We start from the raw sequence: 25,310 nt of genomic DNA on the forward strand, positions 1-25,310 counted from the left end.
AATTGCATTACACTTTTCCATTTTTGATGTCCAAGACTTTTCTACCCTCAAAGTAAAACATTTAAGACATGTTACTTCATATGGTGAGTACCACTGGAGTTTGAACGGTTATTTCAAAAACAGAAGTTAAACCTTAGCTTATTTTCCATTGACTTTTGATATTCAAATAGTGGGATAATTAAGCTTGAAGCAGCAATCTTCTGATTCAGAATGCAAATAACTGAGCCAAGATGCATCCTCAGTGCTGGTTTTTATGAATTTACCCACTCAGCATGTATATAAGGAATTTAAGAAAATTACGCCTCTGAACTACTTTCTGAAGACCATGGATATAAGTCAATTTCTTGAAACCTACAGTCAGCATACCTGTGTTGCTTGTCCATACCATTTAAAATCTACCATTCCTAGTACTAGTCTAAAATTAATTATTCAATATCTGTATTAAATTACAGCTAAAGGGATCAACTTTTAGTCAGTCACCTCGGCACTGTTTTTTTAATATAAGTGCTTTGAAAAAGGATCAATTGGTCCATTATTCATCATTTATCCATTGTTTTGCTGATGAACCTAATAATTATTTGCAATAGCCTATAAATTTCCTTTCTGATTAACAAGCCGTAGCCAACCTTTGGTGATGAATTTTATCAACTATAAATATTTGACATAACCTCAATCATTTGGAAAGATTGGTTGATATTATTGAATTTTCAGTTTTCTAATCAAGAGCTAAAAAAACAAACTAAATAAAATATGTTTTCAATTGTTAACTAATTCATACTGATACAATTCCCCATGCTATTTTGTGAAGTCACATTTCAAGTTGGGTTTGTTGATTAGTTATAGCAGACTCCTCATAACATTGTAGTTGATATTATGAATCTCAAAAAGCTCAAAATTGATTTAATCTTCCATTTGGAATGTATGGTCTGTCTTCAGTAGTGCAATCTAATCATTTTGGTAATATGCTCTCTTCAGCTAGATCAGTGTCACTTTAGGCAAAATATCTTATCCTCATGAATAATTCTTGATGCAATTTCACTATTGGAGGGGTCTCCTAATGCAGAGGTGTAGTTGGAAATTAGAAAAATAATGTCAGTTATCCTTTCAAAAGTGTTAGCCCATCTAACATGCATTCACTCCACCAGCAGGACATCTTGTCCACAAAATTCATGGCAGTATACACCACCCAAAAAGGGTATCTCCATTATCAAGAATAAAAAGAGATAGTGCTTGCACAGGCAGATTTCTTCCTCTAGATTCCTCTCTTCTTAGTCCTGAAGAAGGGTCTCAGCCTGAAATGTTGACTGCTTACTCTTTTCCAGGCTCCTGTATCTCCTCCCTGGTGGTAGTAATAAGAGGAAGGCACATTCCAAAATGTGAGGATCATTAGTGACAGATGCTACTTTCTTGGGGCAATGTCTTTTGGAGATGTCCTCAATGGTAGGGAGACGCGCCCATGACAGAGCTGATTGAGACTACAACCCTCTGAAGCCTGTTAAAATCCAATGCATTGGCATCTCCATACCAGATGGTGATGCAGCCAGTCAAAATTCTCTTTACTGTACATCTATAAAATTTTCTAGAGTCTTTGGTAACATACCAGATCTCCTCAAGCTCTAATTAAGTATAGCCTCTGGCCTGTCTTCTTAAGGATTGCATCATTGGGGTGAGCCCAGGATAGATTAGCTGAGATTATGATGCCCTAAAACTTGAAACTGTTCACCCCTCACCCTTTCCACCACTGACCCCTCAATGGGGATTGGTGTGTGTTCTCCCAACTTCTCCTTATTGAAATCCACAGTCGGTTCCTTGGTCTAGCTGAATTAGAGTGCAAGGTTGTAGCTGTGACACCTCTTGACTAGCCTATCCATTTCACTCCAGTATGCCTCTTCATCACCGTCTGAGATTTTGCCAACAACAACAGTGTCACTGGCAAATTTATATATAGTGTTTCAGCCGTGCCTAGCCACACAGTCATGAATGTAGCCGTGGGCTAAGTAGACATCCTTGAGGTGTGTATGTGTTGATTGTCAGTGAGGAGGAGATGTTATCAACAATCTGTGGTCCAAGGTCTTCCAAAGAGGAAGTTAAGAATCCAATTGCAGAATGATCCCAAGTTTTAGAACTTCCTGATCACTTTCTTCTACTTCTCAACCTTTCTGTGGTGTGTGATACAGTCGACCATACAATGCCCCTCAATGCCTGTCTCAGATTATCCAATTGCATAAAACTACCCTCACCTGGTTGGATTCTGATCTATCACTGCATCCAAAAAAAGGTCCACCATCCCCCCACAGGCATCTCTTTGTTCCTCAAGGATCTGTTACTTGGCTCCCTCCAATTTTTCATACACCTACTAGCTCTTTGTAGTAATATTGCCCCTCTCAGTCACTGCCACAGTTCACCTATTGCTGAAATCCATGTGGTGCTTCTGTTACCTCCAGGCTTTCTCATTCCTAAGCTTGCTAAACTGGTTTCCTAAATCCTACCTTCTATAACATTGTATTTTTCCAAAAAAAAAAAAATTGCTGCCTGTATCTTTGCTGCCAAATCTAACTCTGATGCTATCCCTCTGCTTGCTCATTAATCTTTCTTAATTCAAGTAAAAATCTCACACTTGATTTTAAATCCCTCCCTGTACAGCCCTTATGTCTGGGTTCTCCTTCTGTCCTTCAGTACACTGAGAAATGTTCTCTAATTTCTGTCTCTTGAACATGTTGATTTTAATTATTTCACATTTGGCAATTATGCTTTGAGATACCGCGGCCCTGAGCTCTGAAATTCCCTCTCTAGTTCTCGCTCCCTTTATCACTGTTTCCTTTTTTTTAAGATGCCCCTCAAAGCTTCCTCCATTTATTGCTTAATACCCTATTTTAATCATCTTCCCATGGACTTCCTTGGGACATTTTACTACATTAAAAGATGCTATAGAAACACACATTGTGTTTTTATTGTTGTTCTGGACCCTAAAAAAGAGTTAGATTGCACAATCAACTATTGATAGGTTTACCAAGGCTTTTAGCAATGGGCTAACTCACAACAATATATCTCCTCCAGTTCTCACATTTGCACTGAACACTTGCTTTTCTTAGATGAATATAACATCCATCATTGTCCTCAAGAATCATTTGGCTTGCAAGTATATTTCTCTTTTATTTTATTCTGTCTTTCTGGAACAATATTTGAAAACTTTTTTTTTTCAATTGTGCCCTTTCTTAATTGAAACAGAATACTTAGCCACTTCATTGAATTAATAACCATTAATTTTTCAATCATGCTACAATTTCTAGGAGGATCACTTGTACAAATGCATTTACCAAAACCTACCTGCAATATTTGTGAGCCAGCGTAAAATTTGCTGCAACTTGGTTGAAGGAGTTATCCTGTGTTGAATGACTTTAGCTACATACATGTCCAAAGACACTTTAGAGTTACTGCTCAGACTTATTACAAGGTTTTATTTAATATCTTCAATAAGATGCTGTGCAAATATTCAATTATTTAATGATTGTATGAAGATTTACCTCAACTTGTTTAGCTATAAATGGACCAAAGACTACAGAAAGTCTTGGAAAGTAAAACTCCTCACTATTATTATTTTACTTGTTCATGTTTATTGTTAGCTTAACTTGGTGATAAATACAAATGATTAATATTGATGAATAGCTAATTGACCTGCACCTCTACCCAACTAACATCAAGGCATCACCTGCAACACGAGAAGACCCAACACACTCAGCCACTGCTACACTATCATCGAGAATGCCTACCATTCCATCCTTTGACTAGATTTCAGGGCATCTGATTATCTAGCTGTCCTCCTCCTACTTGCTTATATGCAGAGACTAAAGAGCAGGACACCTGAGAAAAGGACACCAAAGAGATGGTCATAGGAGTAAGAGGAGCGGCTATGGCTTTGAGTTGCTGCCTGGGCTATGTTTAAGGACTAATCAGAGGGCGTGAGTTGATACGCCACAGTTGTCGCAGACTTTATAAAGACATTCATCACCACAAAACCATTCAGAGTCTTCCTACCCAGATGCCCTAGATGAACCAAAAGATTCGTAATCTGCTGAGAACTAGATTGGTGGTGTTCAGGACCGGAGATCCAGGAAAGTAAAAGAGGTCTCGGTTTGTTCTTCAGAAAGTCACCTCACATGCAAATTGTCACTTTAGGACTAAACTTGAATCATAAAGGGATGCTTGACAACTGTGACAGAGCTTGAATATCATCACCTCCTATAAGGCAAAACCTCGCCACATAAATGACAGCAAGGTTTCCGTCGCAGGTGAACTCAATGCTCACTTTGACCGTCAAAATATGGAGGCACCTTCACAAATCTCTGCATCTCCTGATAACCTTGTGATTTCAGTCTCTGAGGCCTAGGTGAGAACATCCTTCGAGAGGGTGAATCCACGGAAATCGGCCTGCTTTACAGAAATAGCCGAGTACTGGAGACCTGCGCTAATCAACTGGTTGGAGTGTTTATGGATATCTTCAGCCTCCTACTTTGAAGTAACCACCTGTTTCTATCAGGCTTCAGTCACATCAATGCCTACGAAAAATGTGATAACCTGTCTCAGCAGCTATCATCCAGTAGCACTTACATCCACTGGCATGAAATGCTTCACAAATTGGTCATAAAGCATATGAGGAGTGAATCTGCTCCAATTTGCCTCCCGCCACGACAGTTCAACAACAGATGCCATTCAGCTCTGGAACACCTGAACAATGAAGATGCATACATCAGGATACTCTTCATTCACTACAGTGCAGCATTCAACACTCCTGCCCCCTCAAAATTCATCAATAAGCTAAAAACCATGGACCTCGATCCCTCCCTGTGCAACTGGATCCTTGATTTCCTCACTGACAGACCTTAGTTAATATAGATTGGCAACAACAACAGCATCTCCTCCACACTCATCATCAGCACAAGTGCATTACAGGGCTGTGTGCTTAGCCTCCAGCTTTGCTCTCTTTATTGCCTATTATTGTGAGGCTACTTATAGTTCAAATTCCTTATTTAAGTTTGCTGTGAACATCACTGTTTTTGGCCGAATCAAAAGGTGGTGAAAAATCAGCATACAGGAGGGAGGTTGAGGTCTATGAGTCAGTCCACATTTGGGGATCGGACGTGGAGTTGCTTTAAATTCCTTGCTGCTAACACGTCAGAGGATCTGCCTCACATGAGGCTGCTTAACAAGATAAAATCCTACGGTGCTACAGGAAATATACTGGCATGGATAGAGGAATGGCTGACGGGCAGGAGGCAGCAAGTGGGAATAACGGGGCCCTTTTCTGGTTGGCTGGTCAGTCATTAGTGGTGTTCACAAGGGTCAATATTGGGACCACTACTTTTCACATCGTTTGTCAATGATTTAGATAGTGGAATTGATGGCTTTATAGCAAAATTTGAGGATGACACGGCAAAAGGTGGAGGGGTAGGTAGTGCTGAGGAAGCAATGTGATTGCAACAGGACTTAGGCAAATAGAAAGAATAGCAAAAAAAGTCGCAGATGAAATACAATGTAGGGAAATGTACGATAATGCATTTTGGTAAAAGGAACAATAGTGCAGACTATTATCTAAATGGGGAGAAAATTCAAACATCAGAGATGCGAAGCGACTTAGAGTCCTTGTGAAAGACTCCCAGAAGATTAATTCACAGGTTGAGTCTGTGGTAAAGAAGGCAAATGCAATGTTGGCATTTATTTCAAGCAGAATTGAATATAAAAAGGAGGTAATGTTGAAGCTTGGTAAGACACTAGTCAGGCTGTACTTGGAGTATTGTGAACAGCTTTGGGCCCCTTATCTCAGAAAGGACATATTGTCATTGAAAAAAATCCAGAGGAGGTTCACGAGGATGATTCTGGGATTGAAGGAGTTAACATATGAGGAGTGTTTGGCAGTTTTGGACCTGTACATACTGGAATTTAGAAGAACGCGTAGGGATCTCATTGAAACTTACTGAATGTTGAAAGGACTCGATAAGGTGGATGTGGAGAGCATGTTTCCTCTGGTGGGGGTATCCAGAACTAAAGGGCACAGCCTCAAAATTGAGAGGTGACCTGGAGTGTATAACTTCACTCACAACTCTGAAATGATTCTACAACCTACACTTTCACTTTCAAGGACTCTTTACAACTCATGTTCGCATTATTGTGTTTCTTATTTGCACCGTTTGTCTTCCTTTGCACATTGGCTGTTTGCTAATCTTTGTTTATGTATGCTTTTTTCATAAATGTATGTATTTTTTTCACGAACCCTGTTGTATTTCTTTATTTTTCGATAAATTCCTGCAAAAACTAAACTCAAGGTGGTATAGTGTTGACATACTGTGTGATAGTATAATGGTAACTTTGAACTTTGAACCTAAATTGTTTCGACCTTACTCTGCAGATCATTAGATTCTCTCTCAAGATGCCCTAGGTCTTCATTAACAAGTGGATCTATACCCCCTGTTTTATGTTGTTTTGGAATTGCAAATGTTTTATTGCACTGCTGTCCCAATCCATTCTCTAGTTAATTAACTTTACTGTCTTGATTCTACAAAGAAATGGGGAATAGGAAAGGAAAAAAAATAAGACTGAAAAATGATTAGAAAGTAGATTTTCCTTGGGGGAAATAAAATTGGTGCAACACCAGAAGTGGAAATATTGTATTCAAAATATCGTCTATGAATAGCCCTTGACTGAAGTGTCGAGGAAAAATCATTATGAAGATTCATGTTGCTCAGCCCAGTCTTGATGAATGTGCATCATAAGTCAGGTGCATGCCACAGTTAGACAGTGCATGAAAGATCTTGACCTGAAACATTGAGAATTCCTTGCCCCTGCAGATGCTGCTTGATTTATTGAATTCACTCAGTAGTTTCTTTTTATACACACCAGAATGAGGTAAATTTAATTTTGGCTGATTAGGCACTTTTTATTCCTCCTTTCTAATGGAAAATGGAAGTGGATTTGTACCCTCAGGTAACCATGGAACATTTATTTTCATTGCCTTTAGAATCAATGGATGAATGTACCACCAATTGTAATGGGAATGGAGAATGCATCTCTGGCCGCTGTCAATGTTTTCCAGGATTTGTTGGGCCTGACTGTGCAAGAGGTAAAACCAATTGTGACAAGCTCAGAGTAAACGTGAATGTATTGTACTATACAGCTGTTATTTATCAAACTGCACAGCAACTAGAACACGTTGGAGAGGCATTAGGGAATTATCTGCCAGGGCAGTGAGAGTCGGCAATAAAAGTTACTTTGCCAGCATTGCTGCCATCCAGGAAAAGTAATACTGAGGCAATAGTTCTTAAATTGGCTGCATTCACATACAAGTTACCAAGGGGCTCTGAACATGGTGGATCATACTACAAGGAGCCAAAAGTATAAACTGGTACAAATGAAACTGATTCCTACTCATACCCAAAAACAAGACCAACAATCCCTTCAAATCATTCATCTGTTGGGACAGAGTGATTAATTTTTGGCAGAGATTTGGAAATTCCTACATAAAAGACTAATTAAGCACCTGAAATGGACAATTTGTTAAATCTGGTGCCAGTCTGCTTATTATATTCTTTCACTCAGCTCAAAGCTGGTTGTAAAGGAATACATATGTTAAAGGAAAATATCCCCAACAGCCTGAGTTGTGGTTCCTGTATTGACTCTCGCAGATCAGATTATGTTTAATACAAAGTAAACAAGTATCTCAGGAGAAAGAATAGGAAAGAAAATCTGCAGAACTATAATCTTATGTCAAAAGGAATATTATTTTAAGCAAGTTTAAGTTTAACAGGGAAGTTAGTGCAAAAGGTAGTAGGAGATTTAAACATCTTCTCTGTGAGAGGAACTGTGTTCCCTCTCACTGTGAAGGTTACTAACACCAATTTTCTTCACCAGTGGCTTTTCTATTCTCTTTGTTCTGTTTATTGAGCATAACCTGAAGTGATTGCTAGCCTGCTGGAGTGAGGTAATTGTCACCCTGTGCAAGTTTGGTCTGTGGACTTCATAAATAGAAGATGTACCAGAAGTATTCAGCAGCTTTTATAGTTTCCTCTTAATACACACTTCAATACATTGCATTAACAATCCTTCCGTTAAAGATCACACCCTTCGGTTACTTAAACTCTGCAAGATTATGTGTGATTAATTGTACTTGCCTTCCATATTTTTAGCTCCAATGAAATCCATATTGAATGTGTGGAATAGGTGGATGATCCTTTGAACATATTTAGCACGAATGATGAAATGGAGATTTCACATATGCTGCTCCTCCTTGCATCTCAGTACATGAAGATCATTTTCAATGAAGAGAACGATTGTACCAAATTCACTTGAGTCCTTGGTTTGAATTGAGATATCTGTGAAAGTTATTAGCTTCTGTGATTGGGGAATTTGGTGACAAAGGTCTTTTTTCATGGGAACTTACTTACATCGATATTGCAGTCCTCACTTCCTTGAGTTAATTACAGTCATTCTCCCAAGTTTTGCTATATTCAAGGCAGGCTTCATTAAATATATGTAGATATTAAGGGAATTGAAGAACATGGGCTCAGTCACAAGATTGCACTTTATAAACTGATGTAGCCCCCTGGCCATCCTCAGGGTCGCTCGGCTCGCTGTCGTCTAGGGAAACAGCCCTCGGCCCCGCCAAACTGGGTAATTAGTTTATGTGGATGCTGTGTGATGTACCCCACCCCGCCCAAATAACAGACAATGCACCAGATACAATTAAATGATTTACAGTTTATAGATATTACTGGAGCTATATAATTAATAGAGAATAAAATATAAAAGGAAAATAAAAGGCGCCACACTTAACAAAGTTCAATCTCTTCATGCACAAAAAAGTTGGAGCTCAGGACCCTTCTTCTTCACCCTGCGACCCCTCGGACCTCCTCAACCGGACGCCTGGGACCAACAACGGTGGTCAACCAAACGCTTCACACGAGTCCGTCTCCATCTCCCCTCCTCGCCGAACGCCCCTCTCGGGGTCCGACCCCGTTAGCGAACTCACAGCACCTGGTCCATTCTCTGTCTCTGTCTCCCACCTTCTGCTCCAAAACCCCGCGCATACAATAACTTACAAATACACCAAAAACATAACAACTATCCCAATTGGTTCATAACATCTTCTTATCAGTAACGTGATTCAACAAACTGCTAGCGGGAAGGACTTTCTCAGCGTTTAACATAACAAAGAAGCCATTTAAAATTTAACATACAAAAAAAACCCGTACACTGAAAACAGTTGAATTTTATATATATCAGAAAAAAATAGGATATGAAGATAGGGTGGGCAAATGTCATTCAGGTAGTATATCAGCTGTGGTTTTGTCGAATGTAGGACAGGGCATAGAGGCCAAGTGAGCTAATCCTACTTCTTCTGATCTTATGTTTGGCAATGTGTTCAGCTTTCCTCATTCATAATGCAGTATGAACAAATGGTGTAAAATGATTAAAACAAGACTCCTGAGTCACTTAGTTCACACAGTAAGAAGCTAAGCCACACAGATGAAGTATGATCTCAGGTCTAGCTGTTATTTGATTTCATTCGTAGTTTCACCATTGGTCTCAAGAAGTCAGTGCCTTATTGATGAAGGAGAGTTTCTTGGATTAGGTTGCTGAATGGTGGCCTTTCCTTCTGAACTGGCAAGGAATCATGTCCTTCAGCAATGAGGAAAAAGTATTTGAAAATAAAATAAGCAAATATTCACACTTACACTGAAATTCAAAGTTTCCAAATAACAGGGTTGTTGCAACACTTTGGCAAGTCGGTGTGGCATGCAGTCTTATAAGCATACGTAATATTGAAAGGCCTAGGTAGAATGGACACAGACAGGATGTTTCCTATTACACCATAAGACATCGGAGCAGAATTATACCATTGAGTCTGCTCCATCATTTGATCGTGGATGATCAGTTTCCCTCTCAACCCCATTTTCCTGCCTTCTCCCTTTAACCTTTCATGCCCTGACTTATCAAGAATCTATCAACCTTTGCCTTAAATACACTCAATGACCTGGCCTCCGCAGCTGCCTGTGACAACAAATTCCACAGATTCACCACCTAAAAAAAAATCCCTCCTCATCTCTGTTCAAAATGGACGTCCCTCTATTCTGACATTGTACCCTCTGGGCCTAGACTCCTCCATTATAGGAAACATCCTCTTCACATCCACTCTATCTATGCCTTTCAACATTCAGTAGATTTCAAAGAGATCCCACCTCAGTCCTCTAATTTCTAGCGAGTGAAGACCCAGAGCCATCAAATGTTCCTCATATGATAAGCCTTTCATCCTGGAATCGTTTTAGTGAATGTCCTTTGAACCCTCTCCAATGTCAGCACATCCTTTCTTAGATAAAGGGCCCAAAAACTGTTCCCAATACGTCAGGTTTGTAGAATGCCCACAAGACGGCTTTTTAGAGTAGCTTGTGGTTGACCCCACTATGGGAAAGGTAAATCTAATATTATATGAGGGGAGATTTATTCTGGAAAAAATTGCCAAGGGGTACTAAAGCCCTGTTAAAAAATGAGGGAATGAATTTTGTAATGGGCACCCAGAAAAATAAGCAGAGTTGTTTAACTTGAGTTAACTTGCTTTCCAAAAGCTCAATACTATTTTCTTTTAAGACTTGTAGGTTTAATATTTTTCTCTTTTGCAGACTCCTGCCCTGTCCTGTGTAGTGCGAATGGTCAGTATGAGAAAGGTCACTGCTTATGCCACAATGAATGGAAGGGGCCAGAATGTGATGTGCCAGGGGATCAGTGCATTGATCCAAGCTGCCATGGTCATGGCACATGTGTCGCAGGGATATGCATCTGTATTCCTGGCTATCGTGGAGAAAGTTGTGAGGAAGGTGAGCCAACCTGGAACAAAATGTTTTTGGCTAGAAGATTGTTCACAAGTCTTAAAGAAAACAGTATTGAGAAGATTGTTCACCATTTCATCATGGCTGATCCATTCCCTCATTCTCTTGCCTTCTCCCTGTAACTTTTCATGTCTTGACTTATCAAGACAATGACAACCTCCACCCAAAAACACCTAATTACGTGGCTCCCACAGCTGCCTGTGGCAATAAATTCCACAGATTTACCACGTTCTGGCTGAAAAAAATTACTCTTTATCTCCATTCTAAATGGACATCTCTCTATTCTGAGGTTGTTCCTTCTGCTTCTAGGCTTCCCCACAGTAGGAAACATCCTCTATCGAGGCCTTTCAGCATTTAATATGTTTCAATGAGACACCCCCTCTTCCTTCTAAGTTCCAGTGAGTACATGTCCAGAGCCATCAAACTCTTCTCATATGATATCTCTTTCATTCCTGGACTCATTCTTGTGAACCTCTTCTGAACCCTCTCCAATGTCAGCACATCCTTTCTTGGATAAGAACCCCAAAATTGTTCACAATTCTCCAAGTAAGGCCTCACCAGTGCCTTGTAAAGCCTCAGCATTACGTCCTTATTTTTATATTCTGGTCCTCTTGAAACGAATGATAATGTTGCATTGCATTCCTCAGCACCGTTTCAACCTATAAATTGACCTTTAAGGAATCCTGCAAAGGAGTCCTAAAACCTTTTGCACCTCATATTTTTGAGTTTTCTCCCCGTATGGAAAACATCTACGCTTTTATTCCCTGCATGACTGTATACTTCCTAACACTGTATTTCATCTGCCACTTCTTTGCACATTTCCTAATCTGCCTAAGACCTTCTGCAGCTTCTCTGCCTTCTCAACACTACCTGCCCCTTCAACTATCTTCATATTTTCTGCAAACTTGACCAAGAGGCCATGAATTCTATCATCCAAATCATTGACGTATAACGTAAAGAGAAATGGTCTGAATACTGACCACTGTAGAAAACCATTAGTCACCGACAGCCAATCAGAAAAGGCTCCTTTATTCCCACTCTATGCATCCTGCCTATCAGCCAATGCTCTATCCATTCTACTATCTTTCATGTAATACCATGGGTTCTTATCTCGCTAAGCAGCCTCAAGTGTGACACCTTGTTAAAGGCCTTCTGAAAATCTAAGTACACAATATCTATTGATTCTTCTTTGTCTATACTGCTTGTTATTTCCTCAAAGGCTGCTTACCCTTCCCCATTAGAATGCCCTGGACCCGATCTGAGATGTCCCTGACCCTGGCATCCTGAGAGGCAACTATCATCCAGGTGTCCCTATCACATCCACAGAGTCTCATGTCTGCTCCTCTAACTACGGAATCCCCTATTACTACTGCAGTCACCTTCTCCCCCTTCCTTACTGAGCCACAGCATCAGATTCAGAGACCCGGTCACTGCAGTTCCCCCTGGTAGTTTGCCCCCCAAACAGTATCCAAAGTGGTATACTTATTATTGAGGGAAACAGCCACAGGAGTACCCTGTACTGGCCGCTCATTTATTTTCCCTCTCCTGTAGTTCACCCTGCATCTTGCAACTCAGGGGTGACTACCTCCCTGTAGCTCCTATCACCTCTTCAGTTTCCCATATGAGCCGAAGGTCATCGAGCTGCATCTGCAGTTTCTTAACACGTCCTCTGAGGAGCTGCAGCTTGCAGCTCTTGATGCAGACATGGGTATCTGGGAGGCTGCAAGTCTCCCCGAATTCCCACACCTCACACAAAGAAGAGAACACAGCCCCTGGAGCCACCCTCACTGCTCTAACTATGTATGAACAGATGAAAAATAAAGAAGAAGAAACTTATCTCGCCCAAGCCTGTTCTTGCCAAAGTCTCCCCACTAATACTGGTCCACTCCAAGAATGGCCACTCCATTTGTCCCTGCCTTTTCTTTTGCAATTTGATTGGGCCACTGGAAAACACCAAAAGCCCATGACCACTCCTTTTTAAATCTCACCCACTAACCTATGAGTCACTTCCTCTCTTGCTCCTGATTTGATTTGGGCCCAGAAAGGTAATCTCCAGTTCTTTGCAACAGGATCATCCCAAGCTGCTGCTGCTAATATCTAACACACCTCACAGTTTGCTGCTCAATGATATATCAGAGAACGTAATTCTCAAGAAGAGACATCATCCCACAAGAATAAATTAAATAGGATGGCCAAAATCTCTTGCCTGCTTCTCAGACTTCCTGAATTCTGAAACTTCCAGACAGCTCTCCTGTCCTTATAGAGACCTCCCTGACAGCTTCTTCCCAGGGTTTGTCTGGTTGTCTCTGTAGCTGTTTCCTGCACTATCCCCATCCCACCACCACCTCAGTATACATGGATGAGCAAACAATTTTCCTTCTGTGGGCACTGTTCTTCAACAACCTGTTCACGTTTCTCTGATTCCTTGGAAGCCTTCTCCCAACACCCTCTCAAACCTTGGAGCATCCATCCACTCACTGGCAGCATGCCTCATTGCTGCAAGTGTTGCTTCTAATTCAGCAGATCCCTTTAAAAACAGTGAACATAGATCATATTGCAACAACTGTGAAAATTTTGCAATCAGATATCCCTCTGAAGTCAACAATATCAGTTTCAGCGTGGCATTATGAGCTGATCCCTGACTCTCATGTGTAAAATCTTTGCTCTTCATGCAATTTTTCACAAATGCTGTTTCAACTCAGAAAAATCGATTGCTCAATTTCTAGGCCTTTGTGAGTTGCCTAAGCTATTTCATATCATATAATAATTAAGAAACACAGTGCTTGCAGATTCCCTGATTGCAATGGAGATAAAATGTAGTTCTTGTTGTGTTAGCATTGATGGCACATTAAAAAATGTTTGCTTACTCTCCTAAATTTGTTGGAAACCAAAACTGATTGCTGTATTTTGAACCTAGAGTTGACATTTTGTTTACCTTTTGGGAAAAGGGAAGTATTCCAGAACTATTTCACCAGTTATTACCTAGCAATCTCTGTGCAGCGTGCATATTTGTTGACATCAGGTAAAAATTAAATTACATTCTGTTGTGTTCCCCTCTATAATTAAAATAACCTGACAACATTCACTGCCTGGACTCTGAGGGTGAAGAGTTATTTGTAATACTGAGCAGTATTCCAAAATCTTTGGTGCGGGAGGGTAATGGAGGAAACTAATCATTCATTGATTTTAGAAACTCAAGTATATTGTAATCGTTGGCAAGTGATAACTGCTTGAATTCATTAAGAGCCAGACATTCCATATATCTCCAAGTAAGATTGCATCATAAATTAAAATACGTGGCATTATCTCTGCACTGTTACATGTCACATTCAATTATTTACCAACATATTCTGATCTTCCTTCCAAACACTTTGAAAGACAGACATACCTTGACTGAGAAGGCTGATTAGCATAAACCAATGTTTTCCTTTTCCAGGTATAACATTCTGATCCAACATTGTCTCTGATGAGAGCCCTTGATGCAAACATCATTTGATAATTATTTTCTGATGAACATAAAAATCACTATTTTATGCTGGGATCTATTTTCCACCATGATCATAAGTGAAAAGCCTTAATATTAGAAAATTGTTCCATGGTAGGTGATGTTTGATATTGAGGGATAGTGCAGAGCACACCAGGATGCCAGCATGCAAGATATTCAACTGAACTTTATTGGTAACTATGCTTGTACAGTGTGAACTCCTCCTGTGTGGGAGTGGCTAATTAAGTGGCATAGAAATTATCTACTAAATACCACATCTCCCTTTTCTGAAAAAAAATTGTACTTCTAAAGTCCTAGAGCCTTTGAAAAGCATAAGTTAGATAAGTCGACGGGTCCAAATGAGATATACCCCAGGCTACTGTGGGAATCAAGGAAGGAGATTACTGAGCCACTACCAACGATCTTTGCATTACCTATAAGGATAGGAGAAGTACCAGAGGATTAGAGGGTTGCAAATGTTATTCACTTATTCGAGAAAGAGAGTACAGAAAACCCAGGCATTTGTAGATCAGTGAGTCTTACTTCAGTGGTGGGCAAGTTAACACCATAAGATCATAAGATATAGGAGCAGAAGTATGCCATTTGGCCCATTGAGTCTGTTCCGCCATTCAATCATAGGCTGATCCTATTCTTCCAGTCATCTCCAATTCCCTGCCTTCTCTCCATACCATTAGATGCCCTGGCTAATCAAGAACCTATCTATCTCTGCCTTAAATACACCCAATGACTTGGCCTCCACAGATTTACCACCCTCTAACTAAAGTAATTTCTCCACATCTCTGTTCTAAATGGACATTCTTCGATCCTGAAGTCATGCCCTCTTGTCCTGGACTCCTCTACCATGGGAAATAAATTTGCCATATCTAATCTTTTCAGGCCTTTTAACATTCAGAAGTTGTTGGAGAAGATCATGAGAGGCAGGAATTATGAACATTTGCAGAGACATATTCTGATTAGAGATAGCCAGCATGGCTCTGTCAAGAGCAGGTTGTGGCTTACGAGCCTGATTGAGTTCTTTGAGGATCTAACAAAACATATTGAAGATAGAGCGGTGGATGTGGTGTATATGGATTTCAGTAAGGCAATTGTTGATAAGGTACTCTATGCAAGGCTCATTCAGAAAGTAAGGTGGCATGGGATCCAAGGAGACCTTGCTTTTTGGATCCAGAATTGGCTTGGCCACAGAAGGCAAATGATGGTAGTTTAGATGGTTTGTATTCTGCTGGAGGTCAGTGACCAGTGGTGTTCTGGAACCCCCTCCTCTTTGTGATTTTTATAAATGACCTGGATAAAGAAGTAAAAGGGTTTGTTGGTAAGTTTGCTACAAAAAAGTTGGAGGTGTTGTGGATAGTCTGGAGGGTTGTCAGAGATTACAGCGGGACATGGATAGGATGCAGAACTGGGCTGAGAAGTGGCAGATGGAGTTCAACCCAGAAAAGTGTGACGTAGTTCATTTTGGTAGGTCAAATTTGAAGACAGAATATAACAATAACCGTAAGATTCTTGGCAATGCAGAGGAAAAGAGAGATCTTGGGGTCCATGCCCATAGGACACCCAAAGCTGCTGCGCAGATTGACAGATTTTTTAAGAAGACGGATGGTGTGTTGGCCTTCATCAACCATGAGATTGAGTTCAAGAGCTGTGAGGTAATGTTACAGCTATATAAGACCTTAGTTAGATGCCACTTGGAGTACTGTGTTCAGTTCTGGTCACCTCACTACAGGAAGGATGTGGATACCAGACAGAGAGTGCAGAGGAGATTTAAAAGTATGTTACCTGGATTGGAGAGCATGTCTTATGAGAATAGATTGAGTGAACGTGGCCTTTTCTCCTTGGAGCAATGGAAGATGAGTGGTGTATAAGATGATGAGAGGCATTGATCGTATGGATAGCCAAAGGCTTTTTCCCAGGCCTGAAATGGCAAACATGAGGGGACATAGTTTAAAGGTGCTTGGAAGTAGGTACAAGTGGGATGTCAGAGGTAAGTTTTTCATACATCGAATGGTGGGTGCGTGGAATGCATTGTCAGTGATGGTGATAGAGGAGAATACCATAGGGTCTTTTAAGAGACTCTTAGATAGATACATGGAGCTTAGAAAAATAGAGGACTATGTGTTAGGCAAATTTTAGGCAGTTTCTAGAGTAGGTTACATGGTCGGCACAACATGTGGGCCAAAGGTCCTGTAATGTGTTCTAGATTTCTATGTTCTATGTTCTGTGTTTTTGTCTATGGAACGGCATTAAAATTATAGTCAATAAAATTGAGTAATTCAGCTCACTTTACCCATACCACATAACTTATGCTCCTTACATCAACATAAAAAAGAATTGTCAACATTATAATTGTCTTTCTCTTTGTTTTTAATGTCTCTCTCTTTTTGTTTTCCTCCCTTTTTTCACCAAATCCTTTTATTTTTAACAACAGTCTAATTTTGTGAAATGTTTTCAACATTAGAACTCATTTTTTAAAAAATCACTGGATGTAATGGAGGGCTGGGTCAAGTATCTGAACACTCTGGCAAAGTGAAAGGATTATTCTGCCTCTTTAGTCGCTTGCTGTAAGGCATTAGTCTACGGAGTATATCTCTGTGGTAGGACAGATAAATTACCCAATCTGGTAGAGGTTCCTGGAAGTGTTGGAGCAGATGGAGATTCTTGAGCAGGTGTGTCCATCTCAGGTAAGTGGTCCTCGTCATAAGAATTAGGCCGCTCTATTTAATTCTCTACCTCTTGTAGACTTTGAAGGTGCACAAGCACATGCCTGTTCTGCCTAATTTCTCATTGTGATGTTCTGATCACAAACAATCATGGTACATGCTACTGGATTTTTGTTCCTTTGGTAAACTGGTCTGAAACCCAGACAGCTTCACCACTCCTGAGTGGCACAAAGATTTTGCTCCATGTCTGAGATCATGCATGCTTGCTAGCAAAGGCTTTGAAATCTGAGCAGCTGAACAATGGACCATTGTCTGATACAAGTGTCTTTGGTATTCCATGGCAAGTGAATACAGCTTTCAGGCGCTGTATAACTGCTGCTAAGAATGTAGAGGACAGCTTGGACACCACAACATTCTATTAGTAGTAAGCCACAGTGAGAAGATGTTTGTCTCTTTTCAGTTCGAAAATGTACGTGCCTGCAAGTTGCTATAGAAGGTCTTGGAATTCTGTGGGAATAAAAGGTTCAGCATGATCTCTGTGCAGTTTTCTGCATGTTTCACATTACTTTACATAATCTTCCTGCTGTGTGCTCAGACCAGGCCACCACACGTATTGCCTTGTTCTTAGGTGACGTTTTTCGATGCCTTGATGTCCTTGGTGGATATGACTGATTATCTTGGCATGCATCAAGACAGGAATGACAAGTCTTGAGCTTTTTAGCAGCAAGAATTGTGTGTGTGTGTCTTTCAAGCCAATAAGGTAATAAGACCATAAGGTATAGGTGCAGAATTAGGTCATTTGGCACATTGAGTCTGCTTTACCATTTTATCATGGCTGATCTACTTTCCCTCTCAGTCCCAACCTCCAGCCTTTTCCCCATATCCGTTCATGCCATGACTAATCAAGAAGCTATCAACCTCTCAATAACTTGGCCTTCACAGCCGTCTGTAGCAACAAATTCTGCAGATTCATCAGTCTCTTAACAAAGAAATTCTACATCTCTGTTCTAAAAGGACAATGCTCTATTATAAGGCTGTGTGCTCTGGTTAAACTCCCACACATAGGAAACATCCTCTCCACATCCACTCTATCTAGGCCTTGCACTATTTGATAGGTTTCAGTGAGGTCACCCCCTCATTCTTCTGAATTCCAGTGAGTACAGGCCCAGAGCCATCAAACGCTCTTTGTATGACAAGCCTTTCCATCCTGGAATCATTTTTCTAGACCTTCTTTCAACCTGCTCCAATGTCAGCACATCCTTTCTTAGATAAGAGGCCTAAAAGTGCCCACAATACTCTGAGTGGGTCCTCACAAGTGCTTTATAAAGCCTCAAAGTTACATTTTTATGTTTATATGCTAGTCCTCTCGAAATGAGTGCTAACATTGCATTTGGATCTCCTTTTGGAACACCTGACCAACCATGCTCCCAGTATTGCATAACCTTGCTGCAGGCTTGGTCCTTTTTCAACTCAGCGCGAATTTCATCCAGTTTGCTCTATGATACAGGAAAGCTTTCACGTACCTGAGCTTAGTAGATGTAGGTACAGTATCTTTCAGGAGGGTGGGGTGAGCTTCTGTCCACTCACTTTTACATGGCATACTCAACTAAGTGTCTGGTTTAATACAAGATTTGCCAATGTCATAACAGCATTGTACAACCCTCATTTTGAATTTTTTCAGATGTGGTGGTAAGCTGTCCAAGTGCTTTGAGCTGAGCAGGCTGACAAGTGGTTTGTGGTGTGTTTCAAGAAGGAATCTAGTGCCTATCAAGTTGCAGCTGAAGTGTTCACAAGGCCATAAGAGAGCCAGCGTCTCCTTTTCGATTTGGGCATGATGTAGTTCAGTAAGAGTCAGTGCTCTTGATGCACATGCGCTGGTTTCCATACACCATTGTAGTATTGCATGAGCACTCCCTATAGGCCGAAGGAAGAGACATCTGCTGAGACTTTGGTTGCTTTGTTTGGATCAGAGAAAGCCTATGTTGGTGGAGAGATAACCTTTGCTTTAAGTGTTGGGAATGACTTTTCCTGTGGTGCATCCCAGGTCCAAACATTTCTCTGGGAGAGAACATCATGTAGTGGCTTTGTTTTATCTGCCAAGCCCGTAATGAACTTTCCCAGCTGGTTTGCCCTGCCAATGGAACTGCAGATCTCTGATAGATTCGTAGTTTGTTCCATCTTCCAAACTGCTGTCAGTTTTCCTGAATATGGTTGAGTTCCCTCTGAGAACAGCTGGTGGCCAAAGGCCTTCACCTCCAAATTTTCAAATTCACAATTCTTTTTGTTCAGGATGATTCCCGCCTGCTCCAGCTTCTCCAAGGTGACTGCCACTCTTTTATCATGTTTCTCACTTGAGCCTCCGAAGATGACTATATCATCCATATGGCAGACTACTCCTTCAGTCCCTCCAAAATTTGCTTCATACTCATCTGAAAGAGTTCAGGGGCTGATAAGATGCCAAAAAAGCATCCATATGGTGTGATAAAGGCTGTGAGCTTCTGTGACTCAGGAGCTAAATGGATCTGCCAGAACCTTCAATTTGCATCTAATTTGGTGAAGAACTTTGTTTCACCCAGCATACCCAATGTGTGCTCAACAAAGGGCAGAATAATCTTCTCACACCTCACTGAATTATTCAGCTTTGTTAGATCAACACAGATCCTCACTGTGCCATCTGGCTTGGAAACAGAAAAGTGCCCTTACACCAGTCAGAAGGTCCATTCACTATAGTTATGATGTCAAGCGACTCCATTCTCTCAAGTTCAGCTTTGACTTTGTTCATCAATGGGACTGGTATACACCCCACTGTGGTCAGAGAGTAGGGTGTCACTCCTGGTCTCAGTTGGATAAGGTACTCTTCCTTCAGCACCCTCAGGCCTGTGAACAACTCTGGGTACTTCTCCTGCCATTGAACATTGTTCAGTGAATCCACTCTTGTAATGAGAATCAGCTTCTTGATGATATACCATTCCAGTAGTGGTGAGAAGAGATTCTGAACAACATAGACATCCTCTTTTAACTGTTTTTCAGTTTTATGGATGTTAGTAGTCAATATTCCTTTCATACTGAGCTTATATTTCTCTAGCTCCACAAGCACTTTCTTTGTTGGGTTTAATTTAATGCCTGTTCTCTTCACCAGTTTTGTGAACAGACACTTAGGGATGGCTGTGACATGTGCCCCAGTGTCCATTTTAAATGTTACTGCCTCATTTTGCAATTGAACCATAGTACACCAGCCTTGTCTATTGGAATCTAAAGCCCCAAGGAAAGTTCTCTCTTCATCTGAATTATGGTCTTCTTTGACCTCCTGAAAAATTGTATGAGTGACTCTGGCATTTATAATTGCCAACTCTATTGCATTGGTGGGATTTCACTTCTTTTGCTGGACAGAGCCCTTTGATGTGGAATGGAGACTTGCCACATCTCCTGTAGTTGGACATTTTACCTGCTCTTTGTTTCGTTTGTCTGTTTTGTTTGAGCTGAACTCTACTGTCACCTCCTTCTGTAGTCTTTCTGACTGCACCTTGTTTGTACTCTTTGTGTACAGCTTCTAGCTTTAACTCAGCATCATTTTCATGCCTGTTGCTGATGAGCATTCTCACTCTGCCTGATCATAGTAATAGCTTTCTCTAGTGTGAGATTTGACTGCAACACAAGTCTTGCTGACAATTTAGTGTCTAGTAGCCTAACAATAATCCTGTCTCTAATGAGTTTATCTCTCAGGTTTCCATACACACAGTAATCTGACATGGTGATACAATGCGGTGATGAAGTCATTTACACTTTCATCTGGCTCCTGTTTTCTGGAGTTGAACTTTTCCCTCTAATACATCATATTTCACTTCCCTGTGAAATACTCTTTGAATTTGTCCTGCACAGTTTTGTACTCCTTTTTCTAAGCATGTTAGTCCTAATCCACCCATGATGTTGTCTGTTTAGTCGCGCATGTAGTATATCAGTGTGCTTACTTGATGCTCTTCTGAAGCTTGAGTGAGATGGCTTACAACCCTAATTCTCTCAAAGCATCTGAGCCATCTCTCAAAGTCCCCTGATTTAGAGAAATCAAATGTCTCAGGGGAGGGGAATGTGCTTTATTAGGTAAGTAGGTATAGGTACGGCAGGTATTTGAACCATTTTTCCATTTTTTTTTGTCTATTTACTATTTTATTTATTTCAACTACATGAGAGCTTGACTGACTTCTTTGCCTTCTCTGCTGTGTCTATATCTCTGTGCACTTTCTCAGGCCAGTGGCTCGCAGATTATTACAGTTCATCCACTTTTGGCTGTAGCTTCAAGACATTGCCGAGCAACGCTGGCTAGTTCTGAGTTCAGGTAGTGCACACGATTAGCAACTAGCACAGGATGTTTAGGTTGATAAGTCTCCGGATATTTTTCATAAATATATACGAATTGCTTGATTGGGATCTTACTTAGTCTGCAGCACCAATTCATTGATTATCAACTACTTCTGACATGATATTGTGTTTGATATTGAGGGATAGTGCAGAGCACACCAGGAGCCAGCATGCAGGATATTCAACTGAACTTTATTGATAACTATGCTTGAACAGTGTGTGAACTCCTCCCATGTGGGCGAGGCTAACTGAGTAGCATAGGAATACCATACTAACTACCACCACAGAAGTCAGCAATATTTAAATCTTGAACCATGGAAGCATGCTTCCTCCTGCTAGAGATACATTCCTATGCAAATGAAAAATTCGCACTATGGTTACTTGTTCATTTTCTAGTTGGAAAGGTTTTAGTGAGATGCTAATCTCCCAGTATGATCTATAATTGGTCCACTTTGTTCTTCATTACCTCCTTCTTACAATCTATATCATCAGTTTGTTGATTAATCCTCCTGTGCATCTCATCTTGTTCTCTTAAACAGACAATGTTTAACCTTCAGCCAAAATGGGCTGAATGCTGGAAATAAAACCTTACACATGAATGCTACAGAAGAGAAGTTGCTGAGTTTCTATTTACACGGTTTCAATTTCACCACCACACCCATCTCCTCCCCTCCAACCCCCCATTACTTAAGTTTGTTACCCTACCTGTTTCTGTCTGCTCACCCACACTGCTATCCACTTGATTTTCATCTCCCTTGGCAAAATTGTCGTATTCCCTTCTTTACCTAGTTCCACTTGCCCATCATTTCTTTCTATCTACTTCCACTTATCACCTTCCATTCTCTTTATCTACCATCCCTCTCACCCCTTTATACTAGCTATTTTCCTTGATGCAGGGCCTCGATCCAAAATGTCAACCAGCTCTTTGATGTTTGACCTTCAGATCCACCAATAGTTTGCTCTTTACTCACAATTCCAGAATCTGCAGTCCCTATATCTCCAAATATCATTGTATTATCTACAGCAGAAGATGACTCTGATATTGTTCTATGTGATTTTTCTGCCTTAGTTCTACATTTAATCCTTTTAATTAATATGTAATGCTCGTACGAATGCTTACTGTAGCAATTAAGTAAGAACAAGTAAACCTCAGCAACTCCAGAGATTCTGCCAAGATCAGACATCTGCTTCACACTTTGTCCATGCTTCCTTTCACTGAAGTCATACACATTTCCTTCAGAGACTGCTTTTGTTAATTTTCTTACTCAGCTAACAGTGCCATTTATGCTTCATCCTACTAAAGTGATACTTAGTAGAAACTCTACCTCTCCCAGACTGCAGAACTCTACAGAACATTGCTATACAATTATGTTTATTCTGCATCAAATGTGTTATACCTGCACCTTCATCCATCATTTTATAACCCGTAGCTAAGCTCACTGATAGCTCACTGAGTTTATCCAATGTGAGTTGTACTTTCTAGAGGACAAGTAGGTTCTATGTTTTTTTCCAGATTTCTGAAGACTTAGCTTGGATGGTAATAGGATCAATGGCATTAGATTAGTCTCCATCAGAATAAATGGACGCAAAAAATATGGTTCGCTTGGACCCTCAAGCCCACCATGCTTTTCAATATGATCATGGCTGATCTGCCCCAGACCTTAACTCCCTTCCGCATCGTTTTCACATAGTCTTCAATACCCCTCCCAATACCTCTTTTCAAATACCTGCAGCCTCCACACCCAAAATCCCAAAGGTTCACTCACTCTCTGCAAGAAGAAATTCTCATGTCTCTCAGTGACTGTCCCCTTACCTTGTAACTGTCCCACCATTCAAGACTCCCAGAAGTGGAAACATTTCAACAGGTATCCTGTCCTGCCCCTTTTGGATCGTCCACATTTTAATGAGACTGTCCTCATTCTTCTAAAGTTTAGGAATACAGTTGTACCTTTGTACATCATCTGTGATTGGACTGTCTTCTCACTCCAGAAATCAGCCAGTGTGTTTCTTATGGACTGCTCCCAAAAGTAAACTATTGTTCAACAGCTCCCTCTCTGTCTTTTCCTCCTCCCTCTTGATTTAACTGGCCCTCATCTACATGCCTCTTTCCCCTCCTTTTGTCACTCATACATACCTCTCACTGGTTCTCTTTCCCCACTGCTCCCTAAGGTCCCCTTCCCCACCTTCCTCCATTTCTTCCATGCTCCACCCTTCTCTCCGATTAGACTATATCTTTTTCAGCCCTTTGTCACTTCCCTTACCTCCTCCCAGTCTCTGGTACTATTCTCACTCTCCCCTTCCCCATCTTCTGAGAATTGCAGGGATTACAGAAATTATTTGTCAGTCTCTTTATTGACCAGATTAAATGTTCTGCTTATATGATTTTAAATGAAGATCTCACTGCACCAGACCTTAATTTGCTGAGGCTTTTAGAACCAGATAAAAATTCAGCAGCAGAAAAATAGTTACAGAGAGGTTTTTATAATCCTAACTTTTAAATTTCAGTTTTAATATTACAGTCATTCTGTCACTTTGTTACACACAAGAAAAATGAATATCTCACAGACTCCCTCAAGGGAAGTCAAAAGTTTTCTGGTAATTGTTAGTGAATCATGACCTAATTGATTTTGGTTACATAAGGTTTCCATTCTCTATTATAACGGACTGTTCTTCTTCCCAATCCCAGCAGGATAATTAACAGCAGTATTTTGCTCATAGGCCTGTTTCCACAAAGGATTTGCTGAGGCATTAAAAAGTAGCCTTAAGCAGCTCCCTTGCAATTTAACTGAAGATTTTTAGATTTCTTTTTTGCTATCGTTTTATCAATAATCTAACTGCTCTTCAGCAAAAATGAAATGAAGTCACATATTAAAGAATTATCAAAAATATTTTTGAGTCACAACATCGCATTGGATTGTTCAAGGGGTGTTAGACATTACCCTTTCACAAAGAGGAAGCTAACTTAGACCTGACTGCTAGGGAGGAATTCTCTTCTCTTTGATAACCACGGTATTCAGTGAGTTCACGACACAAAGTTGTGGTTAGTTTAGTGTTAAGTAACACAATGTAACTTCTACTCTGAGAAACCCTCGAATCAAGTCTCACTTTGATCTTTCATGTCAGTTTAAAAATATTTTGCTGAAAATAGAATTGTAACAAAAAACAGACATGCACCTAACAGAGATCTAACTGACTTCCACTTGTATTTCTGCCAATTATTCCATCTGTAGCCCTTCTAGAAGGTTTTTCAAATCATTTTAAATTTTCTCCAGGACTCACATGTGCACAAACTAATAAATGGATTGGAATGAATTACCTTAAATCACTTTAGTCATATATTCTGTGTTTCTGATAATTCTGTTAATATGCTCCAAAACAAAATATTTTAGATACTGGAAACTGAACATGAAACCAGCTAATAAAGACTCATAAAGCCAATTGTATCTATGCTGACCATTAAACACCCATTTACGTCAATCATTCTTTATTCTCCCCTATTCCCATCAATTATATCTCTCACCTGCATACCAGGTACAACTTCGAATGGCCAACTTGCATTTCTTTGGGAAGCAGCTGGAGCACCCGAAGGAAATCCATGCAGTTGCGCAAAGAACAGGCAAACTCCAAACAGACAACATCAGAGCTCAAGATTGAACCTGGGTGTCTACTTACCATACTAATATATTGTCCTGATGAATGCTTAAGAATATCTATTTCTAGAAATGAATAGAATTGAAGCTTCAACTATGACTTCCACCTTGGAAATAATTGCAATTTGCTTGTCCCCAAATTAGAAAGGCTGCCCTGAAAATATATATTGCTGTCATTATTCTGATCATTATTGTAGCTCAACTTATTCCATATGCAGTTATTTAAAAATAAATAGGGCAAAAGGTGATATTTTTATTTATGAATTTG

At 40.3% G+C, this 25,310-nt stretch overlaps 1 protein-coding gene across 6 annotated transcripts in view; it reads left to right on the plus strand.

Moving 5' to 3' along the window:
* tenm1 (teneurin transmembrane protein 1) overlaps positions 1 to 25,310 on the plus strand; it is an 802,783-nt gene that overhangs the window by 520,201 nt on the left and 257,272 nt on the right. For all 6 annotated transcript variants that reach the window (XM_072271295.1, XM_072271297.1, XM_072271298.1 and 3 more), the window contains 2 exons: positions 7,013 to 7,114; positions 10,668 to 10,862. In XM_072271295.1, the coding sequence (XP_072127396.1) occupies positions 7,013 to 7,114; positions 10,668 to 10,862 (297 nt within the window). The remainder of the gene's footprint in view (positions 1 to 7,012; positions 7,115 to 10,667; positions 10,863 to 25,310) is intronic.

The sequence above is a fragment of the Mobula birostris genome, chromosome 10 (assembly GCF_030028105.1).
Source record: "Mobula birostris isolate sMobBir1 chromosome 10, sMobBir1.hap1, whole genome shotgun sequence".
NCBI classification, from domain to species: Eukaryota; Metazoa; Chordata; class Chondrichthyes; order Myliobatiformes; family Myliobatidae; genus Mobula; species Mobula birostris.